The sequence below is a fragment of the Corella eumyota genome, chromosome 7 (assembly GCF_963082875.1).
Source record: "Corella eumyota chromosome 7, kaCorEumy4.1, whole genome shotgun sequence".
NCBI classification, from domain to species: Eukaryota; Metazoa; Chordata; class Ascidiacea; order Phlebobranchia; family Corellidae; genus Corella; species Corella eumyota.
Window position 1 is genome coordinate 10,060,698 of NC_137496.1, and position 13,463 is coordinate 10,074,160.

Genomic DNA, 13,463 nt, shown 5'->3' on the forward strand with positions numbered 1-13,463 from the left:
TAAGTAAGGCGCTTTAAACGATATAGACTCTTGCTGAGCCAACACTTAATCAGCAGCATTATTATCGGGCAATTTATTTTTTTTTTTGTATATAAATTTATCCTTGATGTGGGAAAGTCGAATGCGCAACTTAAACATAGAGTAACTTCAGTTACTCAGACCCAGTCTCGAGTTGCCTGTAGCAGTTTGGGATATTATAAATTATAATTGCCCGATAATTATGATGCTGATTAGGTGCTGGCTCAGCAGGAGTTCATACCGTTTATAGCACCTTACTCAAGGGCGCTACAGCATGAGATCAGTGGGGATTGAACCCACAATTTCATATGTGGTGTAGCAAGTGTTCTTACCACTACACCACGCTTCCGGTCAATTATAATTTAATATCCCAAACTGCCACAGGCAACTCAAGATTGGGTCAGGGTAACTAATGTTACTCTATGTTCAGGCCGTGAAGTTGACTTTCTTACATCAAAAATCAAAAATTGAAAAAAAACTTTTTGTTAAAAATAAATAAATAAAAATATCTTACAAATGAAACAGCTAGAGTGAGGTTGTGGTCATTGAAACAATGAATTGCGACACTGTTTTCAAATCGTTTATAACTCGACATATTACGAAGAAAGTTACAATAGCTTTGTACACTGACATTCTGAAAAAACGACAAAAAACAAAAAGTGTTAAAAATTTAAAAATAGAAACTTGTGCTTAGATAATAAAGTAAAATGTATCTAAAAACTATTTAAAATTTTAGACTATTTAGCCATTTTTTTTATAAACCGGCAGCGTGGTGTAGTGGTAAGAACACTCGCTACACCGTACATGAAGCCGTGGGTTCAATCGCCACAGATCTCATGCTGTAGCGTCCTTGAGTAAGGCGCTATAAACGGTTTGAACTCCTGCTGAGCCAGCACTTAATCAGCAGCATAATTACCGGGCAATTACAGTCTCTATAATATCCCAAACTGCCACAGGCAACTCGAGACTAGGTCGGGGTAACTGATGTTACTCTATGTTTAGGCTGTGAAGTCCACCTTCCCATATTGAGGATAAATAATAACAGAAAAAATTAAAAAAAATTTTTACAAGCTTACCTGTGGTAGTTTAGTCTGATTCAAATGTAATTTCATTATTGGACAATCTGGAGATCCTAACAAAACATAAAAATATGTTAGTTTAATTTATCCATTTTGTCTATTACAATTAAAAAAGATTTATATTTTGACATATATTTATCCTCAATGTGAGAAGGTTGACTTCACATTCTAGATATAGAGTAACATTTGTTACCCTGACCCAGTCTTAAGTTGACTTTGGCAGTTTGAAATAATATTAATTATAATTGCTCGATAATTAATTTGCTGATTGTTTTTGGCTTTCTCAAAAGTTTATACCGTTTATAGCGCCTTACTTAAGGATGCTGCTGCATGAAATCAATGGGGATTGAACTCAGGACCTCATGTAGTAAATCCAAGTGTTCTAACTACCGGCAGCGTGGTGTAGTGGTAAGAACACTTGCTACACCACCATGAGGTCGTAGGTTCAATCCCCAGTGATCTCATGTTGTAGCGCCCTTGAGTAAGGTGCTATAAACAGTGATAACTTCTGCTCAGCCAGCACTTATTCAGCAGCATAATTACCGGGAAATTATAGTGCTAATAGCAACTCGGAACTGGATAGAGTAACTAATGTTACTCTATGTTTAAGTCGCGCATTCGACCTTCCCACATCGAGGATAAAGATATATCAAAAAAAAAACTACTACATCCTGCCACTGGTTAATATTAAGTTTTCAACAATAACAAAAAAATGAATTTTTAGTAAATAATAACAAACTGTTAAATAAATACCTTCATTTTGGGACATTATACATCTCGATTTCCACTCACAATACATCGAATTATCAGTACAAGAACTTGACAGACATTTTGGAATTTTACATAATCCAGTATCATAATTGTGTTCACAGTGTAAATCAGTTAAATTATGTTCTAAATACAATTAAGGTTCACATAACAGTATATAATGTAGTTTAATAAATGATAAAATTAATTTAAAACGATTAAAATTTAAAACTTTAATTTTTTGCAGTTTGTTTTTGCAATTTTTATTTTTTTTTAAATATTATTTTTCGTTTATATTTATTTATGTAAAAAAGTTGACTTCGCGGCCTAAACATGGAGTAACATTTGTTACCCCGACCTAGTCTCGAGTTGCCTTTGGCAGTTTAAAATATTATTGATTATAATTGCTCGATATTTAATCTGCGGATAGTATGTTGGCTCAACAGGAGTTTATACTGTTTATATCACATTAATATTTAAAGCCTATCAGCATGGAAGCAGTGGGAATTAAACCCAGGACCTCATGTTTAGAAATTGAGTGTTGTAACTAGTACAACAACTAATATTTAACAACAAATAAAATAAGTTTTACAATGCACTTGTTTAATGCGAAAAGTTCTTACCTTCAATTAATTCAAAAGTTTTCTGTGGACATTCACAAAATTCTGATGAGCAATTTACTATTGGTGGATTGAAAACTAAAATAAAAACAAATTAATATTAATATGAAATAATTTTTTTTTATTTATCTCAATTTAGAAAGAACAACATTAAAAAAAGAACAACATTATCGTAGAGTAACATTTGTTACCCTGACCCAGTCTTAGGTTGACTTTGGCAGGTTTTAATACTGTTTTAATACAGCATGTTTACAGCATGTTTTAATACTAAAGCTTTACTCTGGCAGCGTGGTGTAGTGTTAAGAATACTTGCTACACCACACATAAGGTTGTGGGTTCAATCCCCACTGACCTCATGCTGTAGCGCCCTTAAGTAAGGCGGTATAAATGGTATGAACTCCTGCTGAGCCAGCACTTAATCAGCAGTATAATTATTGGACAATTTTAATCTATAATATCCCAAACTGCCACATGCAACTCGAGACTGGGTTGAAGTAACTGATGTTACTCTATGTTTAAGTCATGCATTCGACTTTTCCACATCGAGGATAAATCTTAGATGTGAGAAGGTCGACTTCACGCCCTTAACATAGAATAACATTTTTACCCTAACCCAGTCTTAAGTTAACTTTTTTATTTTTGTATATTATTAATAATAACTGCTTGATAATTAATTGGCTAATATATTTTAGGTTTAGCAGGAGATATAACTAGTAAAATAAATTTAAAAAAAGTAAAAAAATTACCATTTTCGCATCTTAAACCCTCAAATCCTGGATGACATTTACAGAAAAAATTGGTTTTGGAATTTACACAATCTCCGTTTATACCACAGTCTGTTCTTGGTATTAACAATGGGATTTCTTCACCTGTAACTTCATCCAAACGGTTTTCTGTGCTAAGCACGACGCAATAATCATTTTCTAAAATGTACAGATGAATTTTTTTTATTCTGTATTTATTTATCCTCAATGTGAAAAGGTTGACTTCACGCCCTTAACATAGAGTAACATTTGTTACCCCAACCTTGTCTCAAGTTGACTTTGACAGTTTAAAATAATATTGATTATAAAATGAAAATTCTGTTTTATATTCTTGACAATATTATCTTTGCTACACCACCATGAGGTCGTGAGTTTAATCCCCACTGCTCTCATGCTGTAGCAACCTTGAGTAAGGCGCTATAAACGGTATGAACTCCTGCTCAGCAAGCACTTAATTATCAGGCAATTAAAATCTATAATATCCCAAACTGCCAAAGACAACTCGAGACTGGGTCAAAGTAACTGATGTTACTCTATGTGTAGGTCGCGATTCGACCTTACCACATCGAGGATAAAAATATATACAAAAAAAATTTTTCGTTTTTTTTTTGTATTTGAGAAAAAAAAATCTATAAAATTAAAAAAAATATACCTGTTTCACAATATCTGCCATGATATCCAGGCAGGCAATGACAAACAGCTTGGGTTGTATCATTAACATCAATCGAACAGTTAGCTTGATTCTTACAGGGACTGGTTATATCTGTACATGGGTTGATGACAAAGCTACAATGTACACCTCCATATCCTTAAAAAAAATAAATTAAAAAAATTGCATAAATTTATCCTCGATGTGGTAAGGTCGAATGCGCGACCTGAACATAGAGTAACATTTGTTACACCGACCCAGTCTCGACTTGCCTGTAGCAGTTTGGGATATTATAGAGATTATAATTGCCCGGTAATTATGCTGCTGATTAAGTGCTGGCTCAGCAGGAGTTTGTACCGTTTATAACGCTTTACTCAAGGTCGCTACAGCATGACAGCAGTGGGGATTGAACCCACGACCTCATGGTGGTATAGCAAAGGTTCTTACCACTACACCACGCTGCCGAAATCTAACTCTGTTAGTTGGTAAATCTACGTATATTGGACCTTAGTGGACAATATATTGTCCAACTTATAGCCTTGCAAACAAAATAACTGCTGTTTGTGGTGTGCGGGTAATTATTACTGGCAGATTTCGGTTAAAAGTTTTAACCATTTTAGGACAAATAAAATGCCAATCATAGAATGGTCTAGTAACAAAAAAAAAACTCACCAATTAGACAAACACACTCGTAGTTATCGGCACCATGAACACACGAGGCGCCGTTGTTACATGGGTCCGATGTACAAGGATCAAAATCTTGTTCACAAAACCTGAATATACAAAAAACAATTTTTTTTACCAAAATTTAACAGTTTGGTGTAGTAGAAAGGCTTTACTACATAAGTTCCTGGGTTTAATTCCTACTGCTGTCATGCTGTAGCGCCCTTAAGTAAGGCGCTATGAACGGTACGAACTTCTGCTGAGCTAGCACTTAATCAGCAGCATAATTATCGGGCAATTATTATCTATAATATCCTAAACTGCCAAAATCAACTCAAGAACTGGGTCAGGGTAACAAATGTTACTCTATGTTTAGGTCGTGAAGTCGACCTTTCCACATTGAGGATAAATAAATTTAAAAAAAACTAAAATTTACAGCGAAAAGTTACAAATTTTACTGGTAACAGAATAATTTTTTTGTTTACACCCTTAAACTGTCTTAAATAGAATCTATATATAATGAGGCTTAGTGGACAATATATTCAATTTATAGGCCTACAAAATTATTTAAACTGCAGTTTGTGGTGCACGAGTAAATTATTGTGAGCAAATATTAGTTAAAAATTGTGACCATATTTTGACAAATAAACTGCCGACTATAAGGCCATCAACTTGTAATAAAAAAATAGTACCAACTCGGAAAAAACTGAAAAAATCAGTGGCATTTTAAACTATGATAAGAAATTAATAAAATATTTAAGTGCCGAGTGGATGTGACACGGTAACCACATATTTATAGATTCAATATTATGCTATAAAGATCATGTCATGATATTTTATATGAAATTGACAGGCGTTATTATTACCTTAAACAAGATGCTAAAAGTTAGAAAAATATAAAAATTTCAATTAAGTGTGGCGTGTTTTCTTACCTGCCAGTATGATAAGAATTACATATGCATTCGAATGATCCGATCGTGTTATTACAAACACCGTTATTTCGACATTGAATCTCAGTGCATTCGTCAACGTCCGTCTCACAATATTTGCCGTTAAAACCCTAAAAAAATATTAAGAATAAAAAACGAAAAAAAAAATTTAAAAAAAAATAATTTATAAAATTTTTGAATGTTAGTTTTAAACAAATTTTAAATGTAAAATGTATTTATTGTTTATATAATCGTTAAAAATTACTAAAAACAAAAACATTTACAATGAATATTAAAAAATTAAATTCAAATAGGTAATTATTGAAAAAAAATAATAAAAATCAAAAAAAAATTTGTAAAAAATTGACAAAAAATTTAAAATAAAAAAAATTAAATATATTTTCACGAATCGTATTCTAAGAATGCATAAACAAATTAAAATGTCATTGATAAACTATTAAAGATTAAAAATTGCGATTAGATTTTAATCTTTATGACGTCAGGGACCATTTTCACGTAGATCGTATTTATTTATTTGTTTATTGATATATTTATTTTTCGATTTTAGTCGGACAATTTTAAAAATTATCAGATAACGGCAAAAAAATCAGAATAATAAATCATTATAAATCATTAAGTCTAATTCATTTTTTACAAAAAAGTTTTTTTTAACAACTAAATTGACTTGTGTAATATAATGTTCAAAATTAATATAAGATAAATTAATAATTTTTTTGCAATTTTAGTAAAAAAAATGTTAACATTTTCGAAAAACGAATTTTTTTCGCCAAAATTTTTAAAAATAAAAAATTTTTTATCGCTTTTTGATTTAAATATAAGCATATAATCACGTTTTTTTTAAATAATTGTGACTGGCATTTAGTTAAAGCCGTTTACAAACATGGCTTTTAAGTTTTTGGCTAACTGGATTTAATTTTACGGTTGACCCATAAGTGGACCTACATGTCAAGGTATAATTTGTATATATAAAAAATACAGCTGCATGGAGGTATTGTTGTACAAAAATGGGCAAAAAACTTTATCGTTTTTTGTATAAATTTATTTTTTATGTGGGAAGGTCGACTTTACAAATTAAATATAGAGTAACATTTTTTACCCTGACCCAATCTCAAGTTGACTGTGGCAGTTTGGGATATATTAAAATAAAAAAAAAATTTATAACAAAATAAAAAAAAAAAAATAAGAAAAAAAAACTATTTTTTTTAATTTTGGTTTTTCGCACGTTGACAAAAGTAAATAATAAATACGATATACAATTAATATTACAATAATGCGACGGAAAAAAATGACAAAATCAATTTAATGATTTAAAACATGCCAAAAGTATTAATGTTTACATAAAGATTTTAAGTATGTTATGGCATGGTCACCAAACCCAAAATATAATATAATGTAAAAAAAAAATTTAAAATAAATGTATAAAAATATTAAAAAAAAAAAATGAAAAAAACTTTAAATTAAATTGCAAAAAAAAAAAAAAATTTAAAAAACCTAAAATTAAATAAGTATAATAAAAAAAATAATTACCGGTGTACATTCGCAGATAAAATCTCCAGGAATGGGGATACAAATACCATCATTTATGCAGGGCGAACTTGCACAATAATTAATCTCATTCTCACAATGTGTGCCATTATAACCATCTCTAAAAAATAAAAATGTTAATATATAAAATGGATTTTCTACATAAGGTCACTGGTTCTATTCCAACTGCTTCGATAATTTGACCAGCAGCGTGGTGTAGTGGTCTACATAAAGTCCTGGGTTCGATCCCTAGTGATCTCATGCTCTAGCGCACATCAAGGATAAAAATATACAAAAAATGTTAAAATCAAAAAAAATTTGAAAAAGTTTAAAGCAAAAAAAAAAAAATTTGAACATAAAACTAAAAAAATTCAACAAAAGTTTTTATCAATTTAAATTTTTACACGAATATCCGCTTTAACGAAATCACTAGATTTGGTTTTTTATCTTGACAAGTAAAAAGAGAAATGAAATGTCAAACTCTTTTTAGGATATTAGTTCTGGTTTCGCGGTAAGGCATTGACAAAAAACTTTTCGTGTGATAAAAAACCCTTGTTAAACTTTGTATGTAATTCTTACACATTGTTAGTCATGTAATATAATAACCCAAATTTATAAACTTAATAACTATAAAATTTTTTAAAAAATAATATTATTTAAAACTCTTAAATCACTACATTTGTTTAAACATTACGTTTTAATTGTCATTTTTATTTTTTATTTTTGTATTTATTTATTCTTATTTTGAAAAGGCTGACTTATTGGCCAAAATATAGAGTAACATTAGTTACCCCTTCCCAGTCTCAAGTTTCCTTTGCTAGTTTAGGATATTATTGATTATGATTGCCCGATAATTAGTTTGATGATTGGTGATAGGCTTAGCAGAAGTTTATGCCATTTAAAGTACCTTACTTGAGGGGAGTACAGCATAAAAGCAGTGGGTATTAAACCCAGGACTTTATGTAGTTAACGTAAGTATTCTATAACATTACCGGCAGCGTGGTGTAGTGGTAAGAACACTTGCTACACCACCTTGAGGTCGTGGGTTCAATCCTCCCTGCTTTCATGCTGTAGTGCCTTTAAGTAAGTCGCTATAAACGGTATAAACTCCTGCTGAGCCAGTACTTAATCAGCAGCATAATTATTGGGCAATTATAATCTATAATATCCCAAACTGCCACAGGCAACTCGGGACTGGGTAGGAGTAACTAATGTTACTCTATGTTTAGGTTGCGCATTCGACTTTCCCACATCGAGGATAAAGATATATACAAAAAAAAAAACATAAAATTTAATTTCAAGATTTTTTACACAACACAACACTTACCTGCAGACGCACGTCGTTTTATTGTTGTGCGACAAACATCTCGCTTTGTTCATACACATATTTGTTGCGCATCGAAATTCTTCCAAGGTGTTGTTGCCTGGTTCGTTGCAAAATTCACCAGTAAAACCAGTAGGGCACAAACAACTAAAGAAAATATATGGCAATATTAAAATTTAGATATATGATGTAGTTTATATAGCTTATGGATTTACTACATGAGGTCCTGGGTTTGATCTCACACCTTACATGCTTGAGACTGGGTCGGTGTAACTGATGTTACTCTATGTTTAGGCCGCGCATTCGACCTTCCCACATCGAGGATAAAGATATATACAAAAAAAAAACTAATCGATAGCCTGTTCTAAAGTTGAAATTTCAATTGTTGAAATATGGTCTACTCTCAAATAAAGTTTGCCAGCGATAATTTACCTGCACACCACAAACAGCAGTTTTTATTTTTTTTGTATGCATATAAATTAGACATACCCACATATATCGTGCACTAAATTCCATTAGATATAAATAATATTCCAAACTACAACAGTCAACTAACTCTAGACAGGGTTAAAATAACAAATGTTACTCTATGTTTGGGCTGTGAGAAAGGCTTTCCCACATTGAGGATAAATAAATATAAAAAAAACTTACAAGTATTGGCGATCTAAACTCACGCAGGTTGAGTTATTTGGGCATGGTTGTCCGGCATATTCACAAGCAGGTATTTCGGTCTCACATGTTGTACCGCCGAATCCAATATCACATAAACATTCAAATCCCTAAAATATTAATATTTGTTAAAAGAATTATTCATATTTTTTGTTAAACTGTAAAAAAAACTGGCAGCGTATTGTAGTGGTTAGAACACTTGGCTTTACTACATGAGGTCCTGAGTTTGACTACCACTGATCTTATGCTGTAGCGCCCTTGAGTAAGGCGCTATCTACGGTATGAACTCCTGCTGATCCAGCACTTAATCAGCAGTTTATTTAACAGATAATTATAATCTATAATATTGCAATCTGCTGAAGTCAACTTAAGACTGGGTCAGGGTAAAAAATGTTAACGTATGTTAAGGCCGTGAAGTCAAAATTGAACTTAAGACCTTGACTGTCCTGGGTTCGATCCCCATTGTTTCCATGCTGTAGCGCTTTTAGGTAGGCTGCTATAAACAGTATTACACTATGTCAAATTTAAAACCAATCAGCAGATTAATTACCGGGCATTTAAAACCAATAGTATTTCAAACTGAAACATTTAACTTAAGACTGGGTGAGGGTAACAAAAGTTACTCTATGTTAAGACACACACTGCCTTTCCTTTTCAAAGATAAATAAGTATAAAAACTTATTAAACAATATAATAAAAAAAGCAACTATTTTTTTTTTTGTATATATCTTTATCCTTGATGTGGGAAAGTCGAATGCGCTACTTAAACATAGAGTAACATCAGTTACTCCGACCCAGTCTCAAGTTGCCTGTGGCAGTTTGGGATATTATGGAATATAATTGCCCGATAATTATACTGCTGATTAAGTGCTGGCTTAGCAGGAGTTTATACCGTTTATAGCGCCTTACTCAAGGGCGCTACAGTATGAGATCAGTGGGGATTGAACCCATGACCTCATGTGTGGTGTAGCAAGAGTTCTTACCACTACACTACGCTGCCGGTTTTATTTAAAGACAGAATGAATAAGGAAAACAAATAATAAGTACCTGGGTAGCATTAGTTGTTATATTTCCCGCACCAGCCTCTCTAGTAATTAAACTGCTCATTGTAACAATGCAGGTTCCCCTATTTTGACAAGGGGCAGACCCACATGGTCCATCACTTCTATGTTCACATTGTTTTCCAGTAAACAATGGCGAACAATGACAAACAAAAGAAAAGTCTGCCAAAGACGAGCAGATACCATCTAAATAAAAGTATTTTTTTTTTATATTTATTTATTTATTGTTGATGTGGCAGCGTGGTGTAGTGGTAAAAACACTTACTACACCACACATAAGCCGGGGGTTCAATCCCCACTGAGCTCATGCTGTAGTGCTTTTGAGTAAGGCACTATAAACTGTATAAACTCCTGCTGAGCCAGCACTTAATCAGCAGATTAATTACCGGTCAATTATAATCTATAATATCCCAATCTGCCACAGGCAACTCGAGACTGGATCGGAGTAACTGATGTTACTTTATGTTTAGGTCGCGCATTTGACTTTCCCACATCGAGGATAAAGATATATACAAAAAAAAGAAGTGGAAAGGTTGACTTAACAACCTAAGCATAAAGAAATATTTGTTACCCTAAAATAGTCTTTGGCAATTTGGAATTTTGAGCTGCTTAAATAATTTTTGGGCTCAGAAGGAGTTTATACCGTTTATAGCATCTTACTTAGAAGCACTACATTATAACCCCCGTGGGGATCAAACCAAAAACCTCATGTAGTGAAGTGTTCTGATCACAGATTCTTACCAAAACGAAAATTAATCAGCAGATTGTATATTAAATTACAATTAATATATCACAAACTGCCAAAAAACTTGAGACCAGGTTTTTTTTTTAAAGATATTTTACACTTACTGTTTTGACATGGTGTTTTTGTACATGGGTCAATTCTGTTTTCACAATTTCTTCCGTTATAATCCGTTGCGCAGAAGCACTCATAAAATCCAATATGGTCGCTACAATTTCCGCCATTTTGACAAGGTGAGTTTTCACATTCGTTGATATCAACTTCACACACATTTCCTTTAAATTGAATAAAAAATCAAATTTTGGTAAAAAAAAATTGAAATATTTATATAATAAAACTTAGTGGACATATAACCAGCAGCGTGGTGTAGTGGTAAGAACACTTGCTACACCACACACGAGGTCGTGGGTTCAATTCCCATTGATCTTATGCTGTAGTGCCCTTGAGAAAGGCTTTATAAACGGTATGAACTCCTGCTGAGCCAGCACTTAATCAGCAGCATAATTATCGGGCAATTATAATCTATAATATCTCAAACTGCTAATGACAACTAGAGACTGGGTCAGGGTAACAAATGTTACTCTATGTTAACACCTGAAGTCGTCCTTGCCACATCAAGGATAAAAAAATTAATAGGTTTTTTAAATAATGTTAATACCTGTATATCCTAAATCACACGAACAGGAATAATCATTTATTCCATCAACACATGTTCCATGGGTCCCACAATTAGCCTCAACGCAGTCATCTATGTTAGTTTGACATAGAGATCCTATAAAACCAGATTCACAAACGCAGGCAAAAGATGTAGGACTATGTTTCTAAAAAAATATTTAAAAAAATATTTACATAAAAAAAAAAATTTTTTTTTTTTTGGAAAATTTATTTAATTGCAGATTTATTTACAAAAATAATTTAAAAAACTTACAGTACAAAGTCCATTTATGCATGGGGCGTTTGCACAAACATCGATTGCTGAAAAAAAATGCAAAATTTTGAGCAGACTTAATAATTAAATACAACGAATTTTTGACACAAAAGCAGAATAACAATTAGCTAAGGAAATTAAGTAAATCAATCAATCGAATATATTTTAAATTTCTGAGAAAAATTGGAATAGTTATGTCATTCGATGGACTTTGAATCTTAATTTTGAAAACAAATCAATTATTTATTTAAATCAAAAATAGTCTAGCAAAAATTCTAAAAAAAAAAATTTTAAATTTAAAAAAAAAATTTAATATAATTGCAAAGAATTTAACCAATCTATTTATAATATGAACTATTAAAATTTGCAAACATCTTTTCCCTTATACCAATACAAAAATGACGTAACCTTTACTAAGAATCGTACGTTAATGGCGTGATGTGATATTTAATTTTAATTGGTCGATTACTATGCCTTTTTGATTAAAATATGCAACGACATTTAGTGAGTAATAACATGAAAATTTTTAGAGAACTTTAAAAATACTATAACGTGATTGTTATTGTTTTGTTTTGTTCACCCGAAAAATATAATTAATCACACAATAAAAAATTACATAAACCAACAGCATAAAATTAATTTATTGTTATTATCCTTAATATTATTTAAAAAGATTTGAATCGCTTAAACTTTATAGCCTTCAAAAAACCTTTTTTATTTTACGGTTCTCGTCAATTCTCTCTAGTACTTTACGGTCCTTGCTAATTCTCTATCATACTTTACAGTCCTCGCTAATTCTCTCTTGTACTTTGCGGTCCTTGCTAATTTTCTCTTGTACTTTACAGTCCTTGCTAATTCTCTCTTGTACTTTACAGTCCTTGCTAATTCTCTCTTGTACTTTACAGTCCTTGCTAATTCTCTATCATACTTTACAGTCCTCGCTAATTCTCTCTTGTACTTTGCGGTCCTTGCTAATTTTCTCTTGTACTTTACAGTCCTTGTTAATTCTCTCTTGTACTTTACAGTCCTTGCTAATTCTCTATCATACTTTACAGTCCTCGCTAATTCTCTCTTGTACTTTGCGGTCCTTGCTAATTTTCTCTCGTACTTTGCGGTCCTAGCTAATTCTCTATTGTACTTTACAGTACTTATTTTTTGGGGGGCGCCGTAAAGCAAAAGTTATCCAAAAATTGTATGGTTTTTAATATTTATAATTATTATACTTATATATAATTTTTAAATGATTTTAACAATTAAAATCATTAATATAGTTTTTTTTTTAAATCATAAAAAATTCTAATTTTAGACTCTAAAATTAAGATTTTAAACTGAGTAATTAATGAACAAAACACGCATAAACATTGGTGAATATGTTTACACAAAACATGATTTTGAGTTTATTATTCCTAGAAATTATTTATTATCTAATAAATATAGGGCGACACAGTTAATCGAAAAAGCACTTTCGTTAAAAGATTATTCGTTACACAATACAGTAACTTTACTAACGTTTTTTCGCGAAATTAAACGAAATGTAACGGAAGTTAACCGTTAATGTTAAAATTTAATTAAAAAAACAAACAAAGAAATGACCTTTTTCATAAAAAAGGATTTTTTTTTTTCTTAATTGATGTTTTATATAAACGTTTTATATAAATTGTTTTATATAAATTTTTTTTTTCTTAATTGATGTTTTATATAATTTTTTTTTTCTTAATTGATGTT

General features: G+C 31.4%; 1 protein-coding gene across 1 annotated transcript in view; it reads right to left on the minus strand.

Annotated features, from left to right (window-relative positions):
- LOC145758943 (uncharacterized) overlaps positions 1-13,463 on the minus strand; it is a 32,408-nt gene that overhangs the window by 7,676 nt on the left and 11,269 nt on the right. The window contains exons 8-22 of the mRNA XM_082572639.1: positions 11,739-11,785; positions 11,469-11,631; positions 10,918-11,085; positions 10,055-10,254; positions 8,990-9,117; positions 8,342-8,485; positions 7,018-7,135; positions 5,473-5,600; positions 4,550-4,650; positions 3,881-4,036; positions 3,211-3,387; positions 2,468-2,542; positions 1,851-1,991; positions 1,095-1,150; positions 533-652 (exon numbers count right to left, since the gene is read on the minus strand). Coding sequence (XP_082428765.1) covers positions 533-652; positions 1,095-1,150; positions 1,851-1,991; positions 2,468-2,542; positions 3,211-3,387; positions 3,881-4,036; positions 4,550-4,650; positions 5,473-5,600; positions 7,018-7,135; positions 8,342-8,485; positions 8,990-9,117; positions 10,055-10,254; positions 10,918-11,085; positions 11,469-11,631; positions 11,739-11,785 — 1,922 coding nt within the window. The remainder of the gene's footprint in view (positions 1-532; positions 653-1,094; positions 1,151-1,850; positions 1,992-2,467; positions 2,543-3,210; positions 3,388-3,880; positions 4,037-4,549; positions 4,651-5,472; positions 5,601-7,017; positions 7,136-8,341; positions 8,486-8,989; positions 9,118-10,054; positions 10,255-10,917; positions 11,086-11,468; positions 11,632-11,738; positions 11,786-13,463) is intronic.